The 23,700-nt window shown below is 53.9% G+C and overlaps 1 protein-coding gene across 1 annotated transcript in view; it reads left to right on the forward strand.

Moving 5' to 3' along the window:
* The window catches only part of LOC121160903 (MLX interacting protein), a 43,623-nt gene that overhangs the window by 14,789 nt on the left and 5,134 nt on the right, over positions 1-23,700 (forward strand). The window contains exons 2-8 of the mRNA XM_040987057.1: positions 20,152-20,258; positions 20,748-20,833; positions 21,182-21,271; positions 21,504-21,545; positions 21,694-21,865; positions 22,500-22,589; positions 22,935-23,026. Of these exons, the coding sequence (XP_040842991.1) occupies positions 20,152-20,258; positions 20,748-20,833; positions 21,182-21,271; positions 21,504-21,545; positions 21,694-21,865; positions 22,500-22,589; positions 22,935-23,026 (679 nt within the window). The remainder of the gene's footprint in view (positions 1-20,151; positions 20,259-20,747; positions 20,834-21,181; positions 21,272-21,503; positions 21,546-21,693; positions 21,866-22,499; positions 22,590-22,934; positions 23,027-23,700) is intronic.

Here is a 23,700-nt window from a genome sequence, read left to right on the forward strand (position 1 = left end):
TTAGCTCTCCTGGGGATCAGGACTTGGTCCTGGGTGCTGCTCCGCCTGGTGCTTGTAGCATGCACACAGCACAGTAGACACAGTAAATGTTTTGGCTTTTGTTCTCATCAGTCCATGAGGCTTAACTGAGTCCAGAGTGTGGGGAGCACACCTCATGGCTGCACCCCAGTGGCTCAGCCTGGCGCTGTGTCTGGTGCTTGCGTCACGTGGGTTGCTGATGAAGGTTCATGTCTGTAATTTTTCCCTCCTTTTAAATGTGGTTTCTTGATGTGGTAGGGACCTGGAGGGTAGAAGTGGAGGGGAGAGCTGGGCCTGGCCGGCTTTTGTTGATCTGTAGCAGTCTCCTGACAAAGCCGCTGTTGTCTGAATAAAGTGCCAGTTGGCTCAGTTTGAGCCGCTCCAGTGCTCTTCCTCAGCCGCTGCCTTGGGGAGATGGGATGAGGTTGGCCTACTGTGGGGGGCAGAGGGGACCCCCCTTGGCCTGTTCCTGCTTGGCGACAGCTGCACCCGCAGCCTGCAGTGATCGCACAAAGGATTCATGGCACCCCGCGGCCACGCTGGGCCCAGGGTGGCATCCTGAGCCACCCCAGGAGCACTGCCTGCTGCTGGCCGGGACCTCACCTGGCGCAGGGCTGCTCCGTGCGGGGCACACCGGCCCTCTGCTGCTGGCCGGGACCTCACCTGGCGCAGGGCTGCTCTGTGCGGGGCACACCGGCCCTGGCCAGGCTCCAGCTGACCTCTGCCCACCTTTTTGACCTGGTGTCCATCCCTACCGTGGCAGTGATACCTTGAGCTACAAGTTTAATCAGCAAGGGTGACTAACTCCTCTGGCTAAGCTCCGTGAGGACTGGAAGCAGAGCCACAGCGTTTGGCTTTGCAGGTTGCCTCATCTCTACACCCCAGGTCAGTGTTCAGTGTTGTGTGGCTGTGGTCGGATGGTCCTGCCTGGTGGCTGAGATGGTTGCAACTCTTGGAGTGTAGGGGTCACTTGTGTAGGAAGACATTTGCAGACAATTGAGACCCATTGTCAGGGACTTTGCTTCTCTGGGTTTGAATTAATAATAGCTGCCGAATGCAATGTAGTCACAAGTTGGCGTGTGACACATTTAGAAAGAGAAAGTGCATAGTATGGAAAAGTTTTTAAATGAAATGTTTACTTTCTTAATCCTGAAAGTGTCATAATATTTTCTTTTTTAAAAAATAAGTTTTTAAATATTTACTTGAGGGGCCTGTGCAGTAGTATATCAGGCTAGTCCTTCACCTGTGGTTCCAGCTTCCTGCTGGTGGCCTGGGAAGAAAGTGGAGCGTGGTTCAAGGCCTTGGGTGCCTGTACCCATGGGAGAGACCCAGAGGAAGCTTCTGGCTCCTGGCTTTGGACTGGCTCAGCTCTGGCCAGTATGGGCATTTGGGGAATGAACAGATGGAAAAAATCTCCTTTTCTCTCCCTGTCTCTCTCTGTCTCCTCCCCCCCGCCCCCCCCCCAGCTCTGACTTCCAAGTAAAATAAATACTTTTTGAAAAATTGTTCGAAAGGCAGAGTTAGAGATCTTCCTCAGATGGCCACAACTGGTCCCTGCCAGCACATGGAAGGCCTGGATGGAATTCCAAGCTCTTGGCCTTGGCCTGGTCCAACCCCAGTGGTTGCAGCTTTTTGGGGAGGAAACTGGCCAATAGATCTCTCTCTCTCTCTCTCAGGAGATACTCCATGGTGACAGGTCTCCCAGGGTCACGTGCTCAGAGGTATGGAATGGGCTTCCCAGGAGGGCTGGTACGGATGCATGGACAGGCCGGGAGCCCAGGACTCCGAGGGCAGGGGAGGGTGAGCATGTCTGACGTGCTCTCTGTGGATCAGTCCTTTGAGTCTGGCAGCGCTGAAGTCGGGCTGCAGAAATCCTGTCCTTTACCTGCCTGGTGAAGGAATGCAGTGCTTTTTGCTATGAGCCAGTTCTCCAGCTCTGCTTCATCAGTCACCCCTGTCATGACACGGAGTGCTGTAAGAGGGAGGCGGGCATTTCTCTGAAGTGCATGGTGACTCACTGAATTCTGCGGCACATCGCAGGTCACCTCTGCTCCTTTCGAAGGCTGTTTCTGGATTTCGTTTCATGTCATGGAGGTGGCTTTGGGGAAGCTGGCCCCCCTGGTTCTGCGGGGGCTCCCGCTGCCCCCTTTGGGTCTGGTGTCTGTTTTCCCACTGGCTTGCAGGACTTGCTAAATTGAGTGTAAAATAAGAGTAATTAACTTAGCCAGAGCTTGGGGACTCTTTTGGGTCAAGTGCACAGGCCCTCATTATCTCTCTTGGATTACTTTTGCTTATTTCTGGGTAACAAGATGAAGCCAGGTCATTGTGTGGTGGGCTGTGCCCGTCAGCTGCTTTTATGAAATAATTGGAAGCCATTATTGCCCAGATATGACACTGAGTGTTGATTAACTCACATGCGTGCTGGGAGTGACCTGCAGGTCATGTGGAAAGGGAATGGTGCCGACCTCAGAAGAACCCTGTCCTGTGTTTCTGATTGTAGAGTGTGGCAAATGAAGACACTGTACCACAGATGAGCTGGGAGCCCTGTGTCCACTGTGAGCTGGACGGTCACCTTTCCCCACTTTTTTTTTTTTTTAAGATTTATTTATTTTTGTTGGAAAGGCAGATACAGAGGGCAGGAAAGACAGAGAGGAAGATCTTCCATCTGCTGATTTACTCCCCAAGTGGCTGCAACAGCTGGGGCTGAGCTGATCTGAAGCCAGGAACCCAGAGCCTCTTCCAGGTCTCCCAGCTAGGTGCAGGGTCCCAAGGCTTTGAGTCGTTCTCCACTGCTTTCCTAGACCACAAGCAGGGAGCTGGGTGGAAAATGGGTCTGTTGGGATTAGAACCAGTGCCCATGTGGGATTTTGGCACGTGCAAGGTGAGGACTTTAGCCACTAGGCTATTGCGCTGTGCCCCCACTTTTTAGAAAAGGTTTACTTTATTTGAGACTGGTGCGGTGTGAAGAGCCAGAACCTTCCATTGTAAGGAGGGACTCTCTTTGCATTTAGTTTGTAATGCTGTGCAGAGCTCCTTGCGTACTGATGACGGGCGTGTCATGGCTCTCACTTGGCTTGACACTCAGGGCTTTGATGGAGCAGATTCTTCCTCTTGACTGAGTCAGACCACCACCAGGTGCAGCAGAGGCCTTGCTCCCAAGCTCCTCGTTCTGTGATTCACTCCCCGAACGGCTGCAACAGCCAGAGCTGAGCCATCCAAAGCCAGAAGCTTCTTTCAGGTCTATGCAGGTGCAGAGTCCCAAGGCTTTGGGCCATCCTCGACTGCTTCCCAGGCCCCAAGCAGGGAGCTGGATGGGAAGTGGAGCAGCTGGGACATGAACTGGTGCCCACATAGGATCCCGGAGCTTGCTAGATGAGGATTTAACTTGAGCCGTCGTGGGGGCCCAGGCTCCCCTTGCCCTTCTCTTCCTGCTTCCCATTGTGTTTGGGACAGGCTGTGTCCTGTCACTGTTCTGGACTGCAGGCGCAGGCCATTGCCCTCCCCCTGCTGTGTGGCCGCTCTGACTGCAGCCTCTTCTGGTCTGGTGCCAGACACTCTACTGCTGCAAGCAACAGCCTGGACTTTGATCCTTAAGGCCCTGGACAGCCCAAGGTGCTACCTTCACGCCCTTTTTTGATGGTGTTGATAGTGGAAGAGAGGGGGTAGGACCACCATGCTTTGTGCCGGAAGCCCCTCTTCTTCCTTTCCAGTCCTGGCTAGCTGCTGCTTGTTCTTGGCGTTGCGCCTGGGGCATCCCCCTTGTGTTTGCGTTTTTTCCATTCCCTGCTTGCTCTCTTTCCTATTACCTTGTTAGGGCCTGAGCACAGGGCCAGGGACTGGCTCTGTCCCCGGCCCTCAGCAAACAGCCTGCTGGATCCATGTGGACTCCCGTGCCTGTTGCCAGGGTCCTGACTTGCTGCTGTGATAAAGGTGCCCTTGATGCCTGGCGGTGAAAATAAGATGGAGTCCCAGACACTTTCGCATCAGAGCCTGCTACTGTCTGTACCTTATAAATAGTTGAGAGTTAATCGTTCCATTTGGCCTTTTCTGGTAACTCCTGCGAGTGCCCTGAAGCTGGCTTCTCAGCATGCACGGGAGTCATTTCTTCTTGTGTTACTGTCTGTTCCTGTGGCTCCGTCACATTGAAAGCACATGGTGATCAGAGCGCAGGCCTGTTCAGTGTCTGGCAGAGCCTGGCTGATATTGGCGAGCTCAGTGCACCTGCTGGCCGACCCATCACCAGCCTGCTAAGTTTTGCTCTGGGAGACGTTGCAGGGCTGTGGGTGGAGGCCACTTTTCTGGGGCTAGGACAAGTCCTAGGGATTCAGGGATGGGGTGACTGGGAACCCCCTACCCCAGTTTCCTCTGAAGGAACGTCGGTGCCTCTTGTGCTGTCTGGGGATAGGGAAGTGGTGCTAAGGAAACGGAGACAGCAATGCCACTTGGGACCCCTGTCCTGCAGCCAGGGGGAGAGGCATGGGTTGCCTTTCACCGCAAGGTCCAATCTCACGGGTGGTGGCTCCCTGGTACCCCAGGATCTTTGTACATCACTTCCAGCAGTGTCCTCTGCGTGTCCAGGGTCACAGGAGCCAGGCTGCCACAAGCCAGTGGCCTTTGCTGTGCCTCTCGCAGCACAGAGCCAGAGCAGTTTCAACCGTCTGGACAGCATCAGCCGGATACACACACCCCTTCTGGTGAGGACTGCTGTGTGGTGTGTGGCACTGGCTGCCAGCTGTAACTGCCAGACTTGAGGGGGCGTTTGATGCACTGACGGAGATGTTTGCAGCCCATAGTAGGGCACTGGGTTCTAGTCTCAGCTCATATTCCAGCTTCATGTCTGCTTATGCTTTGAAACAGCAAGACCCCCAGACTGAGTGGCTGCTGGTGTCGCCTCTGCCAGCCTGGGCATTGTGGGCATTTGAGGAATGAACCAGTGAATGAAAGCTCTCTCTTTTTTTCACTGCTGTTGAAAAAATTTAAATACCTCCATGCACAACTGACTATTTCATTCTTCCCATAGTTGAGTGAAGGAGTTGAGGACGGCCCAGTGTCCGCCTCTGGCCGCAGAGCTGGCAGCTGTGGGCACTGCCTCCTCCCTGTTCTCTCACAGTTGGCAGAGTGATTTGGAAAGTGACTTTCTGATAAGGAAAACCGCCCTTGCTCCTCCGAGTTGCAGTAACTGGAAGGCATACTGTATTTCCACTGTGACTGGGGCCCAGGCTCGGATTAGCATAGCTCCGACCATTTTGGCCGCTTGGGGAGTGAACCAGAGGATGGAAAATTTTTGTCTCTTCTCTCTATAAATCTGCCTTTCCAATTAATGAAGTAAATCTTTAAAAAGAAAAATAAGGAAGAATGGAAGGAAAGAAGGGAAGCAGGAAAGAAAGAGAAAAAGAAAAAGAAAACAGCCAACCAAAAGCAAGGAGGCAGCTGCTCCAGCGGCCTGCTTCATTGCGCTGCTGGGAGTGCCTGTGGCACCTGCAGGCTCCTGGGCAGGAACGGAGCACTGCCGCCCGCCTGCCCGCGCTGTGCCTGCTCGCTTTACTGTACCTTCGGTCTTTTTTTATTTTGGTCTGTTTCCCCAGGAGGTCTTGGGAATTCAATCTTGGTCTCCCAAGTGGGCAGTCTGGAACTCCGTTCAGGTCTGCTGTGTAGGGCAGGAGTTCGGTCACCTGAGCCCTCACTGCTGTTCCCCACGGTCTGTATTAACAGGATGTTAAACAGTGTGGAATGTACAAGTTTTAACTGGCATTTCACCACTGGGCCAATGGCAGCCACAGTTTACTATACTTCTACTAGTGTGACTGCGAGTAACAGATGGTTTATTTTGACAGAGGGGCCTTAGTGGAAACAACTGTGTCTTGAAGAAGGAGGTGTGAGTTCTTGGCACTGTGACAAAGATGTTGCTCTGCCTAGAGACAAGCACGAGGGGCACCTCGGCCCGGCCTGCTCTGTGGGCAGTCGCAGCATGCATGCCTGTCTGAGGATGGTTGCTTGCTGCTTCCGCTTGGTGGGAGAACTCCAGCTCCCCTCAGGCCTGACTCCTGCTGCTTGGTCATAGGTTGTGAGAAGATGTACATGGAGGGACTGGTGTCGTGACACATAAGGTTAATCTACCACTTGCAAAGGTTCGAGTCCTTTTTACCATGCTTCCGATCCAGCTCCCTAGGTGATGGGCCACTGCCACCTGTGTGGGAGACGAGCTGCAGTGTCTGGCTCCTAGCTTAGCAAGCAAAGGGAGAACAGGTATTGGTTTGGGGTTTCTCTTTGTGAAGAAGGCAGTGCAGAGCCACTTGTTTGCATGCCATTTTGAATCACTCCTCCCCCTTTAAAAATGATTTATTTATTTCATTGGAAAGACAAATTAACAGAGAAAAGGAGATACAGAGAAAAAGATCTTCCATTCACTGGTTCTCTGCCCAAATGGCTTCAACCATGGGAGCTGAGCTGATCTGAAACCAGGAGCTTCTTCCAGGTCTCCCACGTGGATGCAGGGTCCCAAGGGTTTGGGCCGTCCTCAACTGCTTTCCCAGGCCTCAAGCAGGGAGCTGGATGGGAAGTGGAGCAGCTGGGACACAAATCGCGGTCTTATCTATTGGTGGCTTCATAAGGTTGCAGGTGGTGGCTTTATCTGCTATCCCACGATTCCTGCTCCTCGAAGCCCCTCTTTAAAGCTAAGACCAATGTCTTTGGTTGTCTAGGGCTGTAGTCCCAGCTGTGCTTCCTTGCATCTTGTGGTAGCCAGTGAGATCCAGCTCACCCCAACCCTGGGGATCTCTCATTGGTGTTCTTTGCAGCTCGTATCGACCCCTGGAACTTGAGGGATTTGGAATAAGCTCCCTGGATTCTCCTCTGAAAAAAGCAACAGCCCATTTGAAGCCTATTCTTAGGTCTTGGCTCATGGAGGATGTTACCTTATCCTTTGAAGTACATCAGGCAGCTCAGGTGTCTTTGACTTTTAAGTGGGTTGTGCGGCGGGCAGGCCTCAGTGGTGCCCAGGGAGGGTGGTGGGAACCGCTGTTTCTGGCTGTGATCTATGTCTAGTGCTTCTCCGGAAGCCAGGTTCTGGAGTCCTGGCTCCAGGTCTGCTTTCTGGCCACTCCTTAATCCGGGTACTGGTAGCTGGAGGGGAGCTGTTAACGTTCTACCTGAGAGTCTTGCAGTGGTAAACATTTGAATCTGTCTGTCCTTACCCACAGATAGGTGAGGGGACTAAGGAAAAGCTGTGTTCTCTGGGGAAGTTACGCCCGGTAAGGGATCACTGCATGCCGTTCACTTGCACCTGGAGCTGAGCCACTTGGTCAGCGTGAAGATAGCAGTGGCCATGTTGGCTGGGTGAGGCTGGGCTGATGCCTGGGTGGCATAATTGTATGGTCTGTTTTCTCTTTCTAAATTTTCTTTTCATATTATTCTAAAACATAATAAGAAATACTGTAATTATAAATGTGAAGGACATATATGAAGAAAATGATAGAGAATCGAATCAGACAGCTTTGAGGGGGGAAAAAAGCAAGATAAACTTAGGTTATAGAAGGTTAAGTATTTGAACAGGTAGAGAATCAGTTCAGATCTAGGGGGGCCCAAGGGGCGTGGTCAGTGCAAGCCTAATGAGAATGCGGGGCCACAGGGAGCTTGGCGTGATGCTGAGGCTGTCACTTAGGACATGACAGCCCATCTTTCAGTACCTGAATTGGGGTCCCAGCTCTGCTGCTGCGCAGGTGTTGGTTTCTGTAGCTGTGTTCCTGGCTCCCAGCCTCAGCCTGACCCGGAGCTGACTGCTGAAGGCGTCTGCGGAATGAACCAGCGGCTGAGATTTCTCCCTCCCTCTCTGTGCTCCTTTCTTTTTCTATTTGTTGTTGTTGTTGTTGCTGCAAAGTCAGATATGTATAGAGAGGAGGAGAGACAGAGACAAATATCTTCCGTCCAATGATTCACTCCCCAAGTGACCACCATGGCTGGTGCTGTGCTGATCTGAAGCCAAGAGGCAGGAGCTCTTCTGGGTCTCCAGTGCAGGTGCAGGGTCCCAAGGCTTTGGGCCGTCCTCAACTGCTTTCCTGGGCCCCAAGCAGGGAGTTGAATGGGAAGCGGGGCTACTGGGATTAGAACCAGCAACCATATGGTTTCCCGTAATGTTCAAGGCAAAAACTTTATAGCCACTAAGCCACAGAACCAGACCCTCTCTGCTACTTTCTAAATAAAACAATTGAACAAACCAAGTGTGTGGGTTTGTGTGTGTGTGTGTGTGTGTGTGTGTGTGTGTGTGTGTGTGGTTTTTTGTTTTTTTGTTTTGTTTTTGTTTTTGTTTTGAGATTTGACAACATGATTATTGAGTTTATGAGGAAGGATAATAGGCAAGAACTATCATTTTCTAAAAGACTTATTTGTTTTTATTGGAAAATCTGATTTACACAGAGTAGGAGAAAGAAAGATCTTCCATGCACTGGTTCACTCCCCAGTAGCCGCAACAGTTGGGGCTGAGCCGATCTGGAGCCAGGAACTTCTTCCAGGTCTCCCACATGGCTGCAGGGTCCCAAGGCTTTGGGCCATCCTTGACTGCTTTCCCAGGCCCCAAGCAGGGAGCTGGGAGGAAGCAGAGCAGCTGGCATCAATATGGGATCCCAGTGCATGCAAGGCAAGGGCTTTAGCCACTAGACTACTGCACCAGACCCTAACATTTATTTTAAAAAATGTTAACTGTCCTACCTAGATAGTTCAATATCCCCCAAATTATGATCATTCAGTCAGCGTGCTACTAGCTCAGGACTGAATGAGTCAGTGGTACAAGGCTCAAAACAGACCCTGGGATGTGTCATACATTAGCAGAGGAGGATGAGATGATCAGATAGCTAGTCGGAATTTATTTTGGTGAGCTGCGTAAAGAACTAAATTGTTTTTTCTCCAAGATGAATCAGTTAAAAGTGGAAAGTGAAGTCATGAGCGTATGGTCACAGCCCCTCGTGAAGTAGCGCGTCCTCGGGGTCCCTCCCGGTGGGTGGCCAGATGGTGTGTGACAGAGGCCAAAGGTCAGTCTCACGTGACAGAGGCGCCGTTGGCCAGCAGGGCAGGAGGCAGTCCTGGCCAGGGCGTCGTCGCACGTTCCTCGGGGAGTGGAATGCCAAAATGAAGCTGTGAAAGTACTGGAAGAAAACACGGCGAGTGCTCCTCTTGTCGTGGGTGGGAGTAGTGGTCATCTCCTTCTTTTAAGTATATACTTATTTAGTTGAAAAGCAGAAAGGTCTTCATCTACTGGCTCACTCCCCAAATGGCCACAACAGCTCAGGCTGAGCCACACTGAAGCCGGGAGCTTAGAGCTCCAGATGGTGTCAGGGACCCAAGTACTTGGGCCATCACGTGCTACCTTCCCCGCAGCCCTACCTGCAGACAGCTGGATGGGAGAGTAGACTAGGCAGGGGCTTGAACCAGCGCTTAGCTCATGCGCCACAGCACAGGCCCAGGGCATCACGGGGAGCAGGCAGGTAGTCCGGCCGTCAAGGTGCCCTGTCGAACAGCAGAGGGCCTGTGTTTAGTTCCTGGTTCCAGATCCTGTTTGGACCTTCCCACTGTGCAAACCCTGGGAGGCGGCAGTGATGGCCCAAGGAACCGAGTTCTCCCTGCTGCCTCCATGAGCAACCGGGACTGCGTCGCAGCCTTTGGCTTCAGGCCCAGCCCAGCCCTGGCCAGTGTGGGCATTTGGGAAGTAAATCAGCCGACGGGAGCGCTCGCTCTCTGCCTCAGCAATAAGCCAAAGTCTAGAATTTTGACCACATGAATAAAAAATTTCTGTTGTAATTAACAACAAAACTTCACCTTATATTAAAAAGTTAAGTAGAGTGTAAAACAAACTCCATAATTTGTGAAGGTGTAAGTCAGAGCTTGGTGACGGCCAGATTCAGCAGACATTCATCCAGGTGAGTGCTCTCAGATCAAGGAAGCCGAAGAATGAGTAAAAGATGTGTGGCCGTGCAGTGTTACAGTGCAGGACCAGGCTCTCAGCATCCCTCATCCACGCAGCTGTAGGGCAAGCCCAGCTCCCCATGAATGCAGGACTTGGAGGCAACGTGAGGGCTCGCTCGTGTGGGAGACCTGGGTGGGGTCTTGGCCCCAGCCCCCGCTGTTGATAGCATTTGGGGTGACCCAGCAGTTGGGAATCGAGCGCGTTCTCTCTGTTTTGCTCTGTCTCTCAAATAATAATGTCAAGCATCCAGTAGCTAATAAACGGCAATTGAGAATTGTTCTATCAGTGAACTAAGAGTTTGCTTTTTAGATTAGCATTAATAATGATTAATATGAATCCATAGTTTGGGGAAATTTGTCCTCAGTCTTGGAAATGTAAATTACTATCAAATTTGAAAGATTCTTTAACTATGACAAAATGGTAGGTGTGTGAGCTTTTTGTGACCCCTGAAGGCAGACATCTTTGCCTTGGATTCTGGGAGGCTTCCAGTCTGAGGTCGGGTGACCCTTGCTTGGTCTGGCATCTGAGCGCAGTGGAACACGTGCTGGCCCCATGACAGACAGGAAGCCAAGAGGCGGGAGCAGACACAGCGTGTGTGGGCAACAATTCTTCCCGACCTCGGAGAACGGCTGCCGAGACCGACCCACTAGGTCCACCCTCCACATGGCCCCACTGGTGGGTTCGTGTCAGCGATCCGCGGGTTGGGGAGCTGACTGTGTGATCCGTGGAGCTGCATCCTCTTCTGGCTGTCGCATCAAATACCCTCTGTGCACTTTCCGGAGGTGTGAGCACCAGCTGTCATCACAGCACTGCTTAAACAGAGAAAGCCTAAACATGTCTGTGAATATAGAGTAGACGTCTGTGGATGGCGACACAGCTGATGATGGTAAATACATACGGTCAGTAAGATTAATATAAAACTCAATAGCAGGGCCCGGCGGCGTGGCCGAGAGGCTAAAGTCCTCGCCTTGAACGTGCCAGGATCCCATATGGGCGCCGGTTCTAATCCTGGCAGCTCCACTTCCCATCCAGCTCCCTGCTTGTGGCCTAGGAAAGCAGTCGAGGACAGCCCAAAGCTTTGGGACCCTGTACCCGTGTGGGAGACCTGGAAGAAGTTCCTGGATCCTAGCTTCGGATCTGCATAGCATCGGCCGTTGCGCTCACTTGGGGAGTGAATCATCGGACGGAAGATCTTCCTCTCTGTCTCTCCTCCTCTCTGAATATCTGACTTTCCAATAAATAAATAAATCTTTAAAAAAAAAACTCGATAGCGTAAGACAGTGTCAGTGAAAACGGTTGTAAGACAAAAGTATAGGAGAGGTATTGTGACACAGCAACTTGAGAGATCTGCATCCCATATATCAGAACCCTGGTTCTCCCGGCTGCTCAGCTTCCCATCCCGCTCCCTGCTGATGTTGCTGGGAAGGCAGCACATAACGACACAGTGCCTTGGGACCCTACACCCACGTGGGAGCCCTGGAAGAAGCTCCTGGCTCCTGGCCTAGGATTGGCTCAGCTCCGTCCTTTGCAGCCCCTGGGGAGGGGATGAAAGATCTCTCTTTCTCTCTGTAACTCACCTTTCCAATAACAGTAAAAGAAACCTAGAGCCTGAAGGCTGAGGGTTAGCCAATTGCACTATCATACCAACCCCAAAATAAATCTTTACAAATAAAATATCTTTTAAATATCTTAAGTGTGGACTCATGTATTTAAACCTTCTATTCATATATTCATGCCTTTTTGTGCACAAAATTTATGGATCAGTCACAAAGTTGGCAGCAGTCTCTGCAGTGTTCCCCTGAAACCCCAATTTCAGGTTGAGAGGTTCTCGAGGCCGTTTTCAGATCTGTGAATTCACTCAAAGGTTGTGAACGCACCAGGACCTGTCATGCTCCGTGTTACCTCTTCTGCAGGGAACAAGGTCAAGCTAGAATTGGCCCAGGGCAGTGTTTTGGGGCTGCCTGTGTCCTGCCTGTGTGGTCAGCCCTCCCTGGGAGCTGCTTCCAGGGGACTGGCCGAGAGCCTCCGCCATCATGTCCTTGGAGGTTGGCACGTCGCACCTGTGTTCCAAAGCCCCACCCCAATCTCGTTAGGCTGTCCTGTGCACCTCCCCCACCCCTCCACCGGGCGAACAAAGACTCCTCTTAGACATGGCATTCCTGGGACCTAGCCTAGCTCCCATGCCTTGGAGCAAGGTTGTCTGTGTGTCCTCAACTCTGCACCCATCCCAGAGCAGCAGTGGCTCCTCAGAGATGATCCAGCCCATGTTGGCTCTGTCCTTTGTGCTCCTCTGTGTTGTTTAACTTTTCTTCTCGTGTGGGTATATAATTTAAAAAATATTAACAATAAAAATTAAAAGTTAGAAAGGTATGTGATAAAAATGAATAAATAGTACAGGGCCTGGTGTCATGGCTCAGTGGCTAAATCCTCGCCTTGCAGGTGCCAGGATCCCATATGGGTACTGGTTCGTGCTCAGCTCCCTGCCTGTGCCCTGGGAAAACAGTAGATGACCCTTGGGACCCTGCACCCATGTGGGAGACCCGGAGGAAACTCCAGGCTCCTGGCTTCAGATCAGCTCTCTGGCTGCTCTGGCCACTTGGGGAGTGAATCAGCGGATGAAAGATCTTTCTGTTTCTCCTTCTCCCTGTAAATCTGCCTTTCCAATTAAAATAAATTACATTTTTTTTTCTTTAAAAAAGTGAATAGTACAAGTCTGAATGGGCCCAGAGGGCAGGCAGGGAGGCCACATGAGAAATGGTGCAGCAAGCGCAGTGTTGGAGCTGTGAACTCACTGATTTGGAAATATGCTGGGAGAACAGGAAACCACAGTGGGAAACAGGGATGCCAGGTCACAAGGCCGGGGGCAGTGCGTGTTCTGAAAAGAGGCTTGGTTACGTGAGCCAGCCATGCTCCCTGTCCCTCTGCACGCATGTCCTCACTGGACCGGTGGGGCTCCGGACCCTGGCTGTGGACCCCCAAGACTGTCAGCTGCTCGTGGCCTCCTCCCCCTCCACAGCTCACCCCGGCTGTTTGCACTGTGAGGGGTGGAAGGCTGAAGCAAGACCGCTGCCTGTTTCTGGTTGCAAGTCTCTTCCCATCCCAGGAACTGCTGGCTCAGGATTCCTGCCCGCTCTTCCTGGCAGAGACACCTGAGTGTGGCCTGCCCTGAGTTTCCTGCTGCCCACTGAAAGTTTATGGATGAACTCTCCTGACAGATTCCCTAACAGGCTTGAGGCTTTCAAATTCACAATGGTGCCCAGGCCCATAATGCGCCCCGCTAGCTCCTGGGGGACAGGCAAGGGCACTAGCTCAGGCTGTGTCTGTGATCTGTCTAGAAGGGAGCCGCTCCACTTCCTCCCTTTGCCTTCCAGTGGTATGAGTGTGTGCTGTCTGTGCCCGGGGGAGGCAAGGCTTCAAGTCATTTGAGGTCACGGTGAGGTGACGGGGCAGTGGCCATGACAGCTGGGCAGATTTCCCCTGGTTCCTACTCTGACACACAGTTGGTTGTGGCAGTAACTGTGCCCTGCTTTTCACAAGAAACATGGAGATGATAGTCCTCACCGCAGGCGCACACACACCAGGGGCGTGATGCAGGCCCACCCTCCCCTTGTCACCACGACAGACCTGAGGCCATCCCGCAGACCCTGAGCCTGCCTGCACCACAGCCCGGATTTCCTTCGAGCCTAAGAAAAAGCAAAGCTGCAGGTGCCTCATGCAGAGAATAAACTTGGGGTGCAGGCACGAGGCCAGGTTTGGGCCTGGGAGTGGGGCTCCCCTGCAGAATGTGCCATTTGTCTGGCCAACCGGTTCTGCGTGCCACCTCCCCCTGCCTGTCACTCACTCCTCAATGAACCTTTGTCCCTCTGCAGCCTGTTGGTTTTGGCTCTGAATGACCTGTGGGCCCAGACTGCAGGGAAAGCCAGTAGGGATGGTTCTTTTGAAGGAACAGAGTCTGCATGCCGGCAGATGGGGTGAGCATGATCCCACCACTCATTAAAGACAGCCTCCTGCATGCCAGCCTCCAGCCTCACGGGGGGCCGGGTGCGCCACTGGCTCCTTGGCAAGAGTGCGTCTGTTGTCTGTGTTGTTATCTGTGTTTCGTTGCCTTCCCCAGTTAACTAGAAGTGCTGCAAACCCTGGCTGTGAGGCCTTTTCTCCTTGTTCAGTGTTTCTGTGTTGCAGCTAAGCCTCCACGTGGTGAGCAGTAACATTCCCCTCCCATTCCTTCCACTTCATCCCTGTCTCCCGGGGAAATCACTGCATCCCTTCCTGACTTCTCGTCAAGTTGGCTGACGGTGTTTCCTCCTTCCTGCCCCCTTGGGTGTTTGTGTGTATTTCCCCGTGTTAAAAAAAAAAATGTGCACATTTTGCATCTTGCTGTTCTCACCTGACATGCTATGTTAGCCCAGGTAGATATGCATTATTTTTCAAGTGACCACCTAGTGTTTCACTGCCACGAGCAGTGCTGCAGGATGACTGTCCCAGCTACACCTGCTAGTGCCGTGGAATGGAGGGTCAAAGGCTCATATACTTCCCCGTGGGCAGCCACTTATCGGCTCGCACTCCAACCGGGCTCACCGTCATTGCCTGTCCCAGTGCCACCTCAGCAGTAATCCCACTCCCCCTGTCAGTGTCTCGGACTGATCAGGAATAAAGCAAAAGGGGTCGTTTGGTGATGGCAGCTGCCACAGTCGCTCCACTGCAGACGCAGACACAATGAATGGGAGGGAAACATGGCCCTCCAAGCGGTGAGAGCAGGTGCAAGCACCAACAGGCGACCATCTGCTGCTGCCGCCTCCACGTGGGTGGAGTGAGAGAAGGTGGGTGTAGAAAGCCACGCACCATGTGACCCCACTAGACTCCAAGTCCGAGGACACAGGTTGTGGAAGCACAGAGCCGATCGCTGGGTCCTGGGGCAGGGTGTCACTGCTGCAGGTACAGGGTACACTCCTGCCAGGGTGACCCACATTATGGAACCAAAACACTGTGAGTGTGTGTTAAGGCCACCCAAGTGTGTGTCTTGGATGGTAAATGTTATGATTTATATATTTTGCCATAAAAAAGGCAGCAGATGGTGGCCAAAATATTTTCTTCTTGTTACAGTAAGTGTATCTATTTCCAGTTTATTTGAAAAGGGGGGAGAGATGGAGATTTCCATTTGCTGGTTCACTCCCCCTGGCCAGAAATAGCCAGGGCTGGGCCAGACAGAGCCAGGAGCCAGAGCTGCAGCCTCTTGTCTCTCAGGATGCTACTCTGCGGGAAGCTTGAATCAGGCACTGGGGTGGAGTGGCTGTCCCACCAGCCATCCCCCTACCATTCCTGTTGACCACACTAAGGACAGGAGCTGTGGGTGAGCCTGGAGTGGGCTGCGCTTCCCACACCCATAATTGGGAGCAGAGCAGGGGAGGCTGCTCTCCTGTGCAGGCAGGTCTGGGAGGCACAGACACCGGGAACAAAGGCTGCTCCTGACAAGCAAACGCAGGTGGCTGATGAGGGGAGGGGGCTCTCTGCTGCCTGTTCGGGAGAGAAGTGGGGCGCCTGGCCAGTGCCCTTGACCAGCCCAGTGCACAGTGCTTGAGCCAGTCCCAACCTCCCTCTGCTGTCCTCCCGTCCCAACCTCCCCAGGTGTCATGTGCGCAGGCTCTCCGAGGGACAAGTGCTGTCCCAAGGTTCCTGGTCAGGTGGTATAGAGTTGACAAACTCTGGTTTTCTTACCTTTTTTTTTTTTAAATAAAGATTAATTGATTGATTTACTTGAAAGGCAGAGGGGAGAGAGATCTTCCTTGTGCCAGTTAATTCCCAAATGCTCTCGGCAGCCATAATGAGGAGCCAGGCACCCCACCTGCTCTGTCACACGGGGGTAAGGGTCCAGCTACGTGGACCAACATCTTCTGCCTTAGCAGGAGGTGAATCTGAGGCAGAGGAGCTGGCACTCAAACAGACCGCCAGGATGGCATGTGGGTGTCCCAAGTGCCAGCTTAACTCGCTACTTGCTGCGTGATGCTCATCGCAGGACCTCCCATGTGCCAGGCACTGTGCCAGCCGCCCTGGGATGAGTGACTTTGATCTGGCCCGTGGCCTTCTGCAGCCAGATCGGGTAGGAGCTGGGCAGTGGTTGGGCAGTCAGAGGCCATGAACTGACAGAGTCAGCCAGGAGGGGATTCTCCCAAGGAGTTGCTGGTTTGGCTCCCATCAGCACTGGTACAGTGGGAGCAGGCTGGGGAGCAGACATCTGGCCAGAGCCGGATCTGGGACTACACACAGGGTGTGGCCGAGGAACGCTGCACTCTCTCGCCCACCCTCTTGCTTCTTCTAGTGCAGTCCCCATGTGGGGTGGGCGCCCCTGTGGACAGGTGCCAATGCAGATGTGGGCTGGGGTGTCTGCCCAGGAAGCACCTGCTCTGTTCTGTTGGTGTGGGGCAGACCCTAACCATCCACTTCCCTGCAGTTTCCTGCGTAGATTTGTCCAGGGCATCCCGTCCTGTCACACTGGGCTCTGTGTCACTGCAGAGGCCTGCACCTGTTGATTCCTCAGATCTTGACCTGCAATGGCCATCTGTGGTTGAGTTCTGCTTTGCTTTTGGGCTCATTTTCTTGTCTGGTGAGCGCTCTCTGCTGATGGGGATGCCAGTTGGCCATGCTGGAATCCTGCACTGGAGTTGCTGGTGTTTGCCATGAGAGTCTGGGAAAGTGGATGCATATCAGCCAGCTGCAGGGGAACCCTTCAAGGTTTAGCTTTTCTGCACCTTCCCCTGTAGTCAAAACTGTTGGCTAGCCTGTTCTCACCACCTCAGTAATAGCAGAGGGAATGTTGGGTTTATGTTTTAGTCCAATAGTTCTTGCAGTTTGTTCTTCTATATAAGTGTTACAAGAGCTGGGGCAGGACTGAAACCGGCCACCATCACCTCCATCCTGGTCTCCCATGTGGTTAACAGAGACCCGAGTCCCTGAGCCACTCCCGCTACCTTCCAGGGTCTGCAGTGACAGGGAGCCGGAATCAGGAGGCAGAGCCAGGGATGGAACCTGGGCACTGCTATGTGGCATGTTGGCATCCTGACTACTCCTGGTGACTGGTGCTTAGTTGCAGGCCCCCAGGGCTGCTGTCCACCCAGGTCCTGCCGTGATCCTCCGCAGCCACTTCAGGTGGCCACTTGGCTCTGGGTTTCTGTGTAAGGAAGGTGTGTCAGCTGTAGGTAAAGGTAGTTGGGGATTTGTCTTTTGTTTTCTCCAGGAAATAGAATGATCAGGACAGCTGGTTCCTTTGAGCCACCCACCTGGCCAGGCGTCAGGTTGCTGGTCATCTTATAAAAAAAGGGGCTGTGTGGGGTGGGTGGCACAGCTTCTGGCACACACTGTGTTGCCCTGCTGGGAGCCCTTCCTTCCCCAGGCTGCAGCCACACAGGCATTTGAATGCCCTGACCAGTCTGTGTTCACATTCAGCTCAGCTTGTCAGACCATGTAGGGGCAGAGCAGGCCTCTCTCTGTGTTCTGCCCCCAACTCAGCTCCTCGTCTGTTGGACCCCATATTCAGCGTCCCCTCCTATAACTGCTCAGGCTGAGTTGGGGTGCACTGTGTTCACCCACAGGCACTGTGCTTGCTTGTTATGGAGGCGCCACTGGCTTTGGCTGCATGTGAGCCCTGTGGACACCTATGCGTTCGGCTCGGGTCTCAGCTGCATGGGGTGTGGGGTCCATGTCAGTGCCTGCTCCCCAAGTGATGAGAGTACTGGAAGCACTCCCCCCATCTTCCTTCCCTACCTCCCTCGCTGCATTGTCAAAAAATAAAAATATTTGTTAGAAAGGAGTAGCAGATGTTTGGTGCTTTTTTTTTAATTTTTAATTTTCATTTTCTTTCTATTAGAAAGTCAGATACACAGAGAGGAGGAGACACAGAGTGGAAGATCTTCTCTCTGATGATTCACTCCCCAAGCAGCCACAATGGCCAGAGTTGCGCTGATCCAAAGCCAGGACCCTGAAGCCTCTTCCTGGTCTCCCACCTGGTGCAGGGTCCCAAGGCTTTGGGCTATCCTTGACTGCTTTCCCAGGCCACAAGTAGGGAATTGAATAGAAAGCAGGGCCACCAGCACACGAACCGGGGCCCATATGGGATCCCAGCACATGCAAGGCAAGGACTTTAGCCACTAGGCTACCATGCCAGACCCTGTGCATTTTTTAAAAAGATCTATTTTATGGGCCCAGCACAGTGGTCTAGCGGCTAAATTCCTCGCCTTGAACATGTCAGGATCCCATATGGGTGCTGGTTCTAATCCCAGCAGCCCTGCTTCCCATCCAGCTCCCTGCTTGTGGTCTGGGAAAGCAGTCGAGGTTGGCTCAAAGCCTTGGAACTCTGTACCCATGTGCGAGACCCAGAAGAGCTCTTGGCTTCTGGCTTCGGATTAGTGCAGCTCCGGCCATTGTGGTCATTTGGGGAGTGAATCATCGGACGGAAGATCTTCCTCTCTGTCTCTCCTCCTCTCTCTGTCTCTCTATATATCTATATATCTGGCTTTGCAATAAAAATAAATCTTCTAAAAAGTCTTTTGTTTATTAGAAAAGCAGAATTTAGTGATTAATTGATATTTTTGACAAGCAGAGAATGAAGCACCTTCCTTCAGTGGTCTACTCCCTGAATGAGCACAATGGCCAGGGCTGTGCCGGATCGGAGCCAGGAGCCAGGAGCCTCAGCAGGTTCCCACACGGGTGGCAGGAGCACAAGTCCTGGGCTGTTTCCTGCTCCGTTCCTGGGCGCACTAGCAGAGAGCTGGAGCAGAACTCACACGCACTGACTCTCTCTTATGGGATTTAATTAATTCCAGTGTGGTAGGCCTTGCTTACCCTGCTGTGCCGTGACACCAGCCCTGAGGTGGTCATTGGTATGTTTTGATGTTCTGTTGTAGGGTTTATTCAGAGGCACAGTCATGTGGATCTTAGTGGTGAACAAGTGTTCTGAGCGGTGTGTGTCACACTGCCTGTGTGCGTGTCATGATGCTTACACAGATAGGCCATAGAATTGGAAAGGCAGATTTAGAGAGGAGAAATAGAAAGATCTTCCATCCATGGCTTCACTCCCCAAATGGCTGCAACAGCCAGAGCTGAGCCAATCTGATCCGAAGCCAGAAGCCGGACACTGTGGCGGTAAATAAGCACAGAACTGGCACAGGCGTGGCGTTGCACGGGAGGAAGGAGGTACATGTGTGCTCTGAGGCCCTGGCCCTCTGCGCAGAGCCTGCTGTCGTCTCTCTGTCCCTTGGGCGCTGAGAGGATGTGCAGTGACATTATACCCAGTCACGGCCTCCCTGCCCACATAACCCACATGCTGGGCTCCTGCCGGCCGTGCTCACTGCCTGCTGTCGCTGGGCCGCCGCCTTTGGGGATGTCCACTGTTGTTGCCATGGCGCATCTCTGCCCTCTGCCCTGCTTTGGAGCAGGGCCTTCAGTCAGGTGGGTCCCAAGCCCACTTTGAAATGGACCAGCAGCTGCATCCTGCCCATTTCAGGCCACTTGAGCAAGGGAGCCCCTGACAGCTACCCAGCTGTCTCAGCAGTGCCCAGGAGAGCTGTGCTGCCAGGAACTCCTTTGCCTGCTGTTAGCTTGGTTCGTGGTGCTCCTGACTGCCCTGAGGAAGAACTGCAGGAACCTGTGAGGGGTGCCATGGCCTCACGGAGACTTCCCTGGAGGGCTACAGGCACATGTGTGCATGTGTGCGAGCATCGCTGTGTGGCTGCTCGAGGAGTTGGCAGCAGCCCAGGGGGCAGTGCCCAGAGCATCTGGAGGAAGGAGGAAGTGGCAGCCGGAGGGGTCCCCTGAAGAGGCAGGAACAGCAGATGCCCCGGGGCATGAGAAGGGCAGTGAGCCAAAACCGGTCACAGAAACCCTGGCTTCGTCAGGAAGTTGGCAGATTTCTCTTCAGGTTTGATTATGGAAAGCAAACACCTGAGAGTGGTAGCCTCACACAGCGTCCCTCGCTCTAGAGGTTATAAGCCGTGGTTGGCCCTGCTCACTTCACAACCCAACACGGTGCTATTCCCAGCCAGGCTGCATAGAAATCCCACATAGAGCCCACAGCTGGGAATGGGTCACTCAGGCGGATTTGGGGGCCTGGGATGATCAGATGCACATCTCAGTTCTACTTTTCCAGGGTCCCCTGAGTCCACACTTTGTTTTATTTTGCTTTTCAGTGGGAAGTTGGTGTCTCCAAAGTGGAAGAATTTCAAGGGTCTGAAGCTGCAGTGGAGAGACAAGATCCGGCTCAACAACGCCATCTGGCGGGCGTGGTACATGCAGTGTGAGTGGGGCCAGAGTCCTGCTCTCAGGACTTGGAGATGCGGAGGGAAGGCTCCTGGCAGGCAGACTTTGCAGATGGGACAGATACGCCCAACCCCAGGGGAGTGGACACTTGCCAGCTCCAGGTACAATGGGCGGCACTGTGAAGGCACTGCTGTCCCCAAGGACACAGGCACATGAGGCATTGCACCCAGGACAGCATGCTTGGCATCATACCCATGTGAGGAGGCAGAGGGCATAGCAGGGGCAACACTCAAAAAGCAGGTAGTGTTTGCTGTGCCGGCTGGTCCAAGGAGCAGGTCAAGCCTTGCACCTCCAGCTGCCCGTGGGCCTGGGGGGGGGTGGGCAGTGGCTTCAGAGATGCTTTTATTTCCCTCGTCCTTGCAGATGTTCAAGGGAAAGGGAAGGGCTCACCCTGGGGCAGTGAGCAGGCAGTGCAGGACTCCTCCAGGGGCCTTAGCACTGTGACAGTGTCGCCCTCTCTGCCCAGACTTGGAGAAGCGCAAGAATCCCGTGTGCCACTTTGTGACTCCCTTGGATGGCTCTGTTGACGTGGACGAGCACCGCCGGCCAGAGGTACCTGGCGGGTGGCTGAGAGAAGGGGCGGGAGGGAGAGCACGAGGCCAGGCTCTGGGCCTGCACTGTCCTGCCAGCTGCTTGACCTGGAGAAGGCCATCGGGGAGTGAGCCAGCAAATGGAAGATCTTTCTGGGGGTCACTTTTTCTGAGACCCTGTGCCGGCTAGAAAGCGCATCTGAGGGGTGCCGGGAATTGCATCCTCCCTGCCCTGTGCCCTCATAGAGTCCCAGAGGCCCCGTGGGAACCAGCAGGGAACACCTGGCACTGGCTCCCCAGAGGAAGAGCTCGCAGCAGGTTGCCTACAGCCTGCTCGCCACGCCACCCCTTTCCTTGGCCTCTGTTGCAGGCCATCACCACGGAAGGCAAGTACTGGAAAAGCCGCATCGAGATCGTGATCCGCGAGTACCACAAGTGGAGGACATACTTCAAGAAAAGGGTATCTAGCCAAGCACCCTGAAGGGAGACCAGGAGCGTCGGGGTCAGGGCTGAGGCTGGGCCAGTCTGAGCTGGGCCTCCTGTGGGCAGGACTGGCAGGACTGGCAGGGAGCAGTACCTCCTCTGGCCTCTGTCCCCTGACCAGAGAGGCCTAGAAGCTTCAGAGAGCCAGCACATGCGCAGGGCGGTGAGCCAGGCTCTGCTGACCACGCTCTGTGCTCCCTTTGTCGCAGCTCCAGCAACACAAGGATGAGGACCTGTCCAGCCTGGCACAGGTGAGCAGGCTCCCATGGCCAGGGTCATTTGGCCCCTTCTAACAGGAAGGACAGTCCTGGCCTCACCGCCACGGGGTCTTGGGGAACAGCTGGCTGTGCGTGGTCCCCCTCTGCACCTGCCCCTTGACCCCGCCTCTCCTGGCCCCAGGATGATGATGTGCTATACTGGCACAAGCGTGGTGACGGATGGAAGACCCCAGTGCCCATGGAGGAGGAGCCGCTGCTGGACACGGACATGCTCATGTCAGAATTCAGCGACACCCTCTTCTCCACGCTCTCTTCACACCAGCCGGTGGCCTGGCCCAACCCACGGGAAATAGGTAACCCTCGCCTCACGTTTGTGACCTGGAAGCTCCTCCTGGCTTCTTCCTCGGCCCTATACCTCTGCCCAGGTGATGCTGCAGGCCATCCCTGAGCTGGCACAGGTTTCTTGTCTGGGAGGTAGACAGACTTGGGCAACATCTGGGGCCAACGTGCATGGGGTAGGATTGCAGACCAAGGCACTTAGAAGCTGGTAGCAGTGTGAGAAATGGCATGCTGCCAACTGCTCCTTGGAGGAGGCCACGTGGCAGGACCACTCAGCTCCAGTGGTAATCCAAAGTGCCAGCCTTGACTTCCTGGCAGCATTCAGGCCTCCAGGGGAGCTCCCAGGAGAGTCCCCGATGAGGAAGGGAGTGGAGAGTCAGGAGGTTGCTTCTGCTAAGCAATCGTTGACTTCCTGGCACCTCCACTATGATACCCCTTCGTCTTGTAAATCTCCCTCGAATTTTCTGCCCTCAGAAGGTGAAGAGTGACTGAACCCACACAAAAGTAGAAATTCAGGTAGCTGCTTACAGGTCAGCTTGGAAGTGTCTAGAACGTGAGCAGAGCCGAGCAGCTCTGTCCTGGCTTGCTGCATGTCCTGCAGCTTTTCCGGGGAGGCAGAGTGACCCCTTCAACTTACGGTTCTTGCAGCACATCTGGGGAACGCAGACATGATCCAGCCGGGGCTCATCCCTCTGCAGCCCAACTTGGACTTCATGGACACCTTCGAGCCCTTCCAGGGTGAGCAGGGGCAGGAGGGGCTGGGGGGTTGACGTCAGCACCTGCGTTGTGGGATGGCAGTCTGGGAGTTCAGTGTAGGACATCTCTGAATGGCAATCCTGCTTGTAGGCAGCAGGGGGTGCTGTGACACAGCGGGTGCAATGCCGGGCCTGGGGGTGTCTTGGTGCCCAGGCTAGTTGCCAGCCTCGGGCCTCTCAGTACACAGAAAGTTCTGGGAGGGATGACTGACCGTGCTTCCCTCTGGGCAGCAAAAGGCTCAGTCTGATTTCCTTGAATCTTGAATTCCCTGGCGCTCAAAAATCCCTTGGTGATTTGTTGGGTTTTTTTGTTTGTTTTTGTTTTCAGACCTGTTCTCTTCCAGTCGCTCCATTTTTGGCTCCATGCTTCTCACACCTGCCTCAGCACTTGCCCCAGACCCCAACAGCCCACCTGCTCAGGTAGATGAACCCGGGGGGCTGCCAGGAGGGACGGCTGGTATAGGGCTAGTCGTGACTGCCTGCAGTGTGAACTGTCACAAGCCAGAACTGGGCACAGTCGTGTGGGTCACGGCATCTTTGCAGCTGCCTTTGAAAGCAAATACAGGGATGCAGGAGCGAGGGACCTCCGTCATGATGTGCTGCTGCCTCGGGCTGACCTGTGCAGGCAGCTCCTCAGGCCCTGCTAAGGTGGGGTCACTGACAGGAGACGGGGGTTATCAGCAGCCCTGAGCCCCCGGTGTTTCCCTGCAGTTTGCTCAGTAGCCCGCAGAGCTGCACGAGGCAGAGTTTGAGGCTGCTGTCTCTGGTTAGACACGGTAATCCGGCACCGGCCTGCCGCGCAGACAGATCGGCACGGCCGATGCCATGGAATGTTCCCCACATAAGAAGAGGTGACCTGACCAGAAGCTGATACTGTCCCGGGGGCCCCCGCAGCTGCGATCCAGGTCTCTCAGTCCTGTAACACAAGACGTGCTGCAGAAATCAGATCTCCCAGGCTGGCCAGCTGTGTGGGCAGCAACTTTGTGTTCTCACTTACTTCCTGTTGGAGACAAGATCGCTGCGGGTTACTGGGGAGGCACAGCTCCATCTCTGGGCAGCAGCCGGGGCCTGGGGGATCTCGCCCCACAGGAAAC

The sequence above is a fragment of the Ochotona curzoniae genome, unplaced genomic scaffold, assembly GCF_017591425.1.
Source record: "Ochotona curzoniae isolate NIBS_2020 unplaced genomic scaffold, NIBS_Ocur_1.0 contig_46, whole genome shotgun sequence".
NCBI lineage: Eukaryota > Metazoa > Chordata > Mammalia > Lagomorpha > Ochotonidae > Ochotona > Ochotona curzoniae.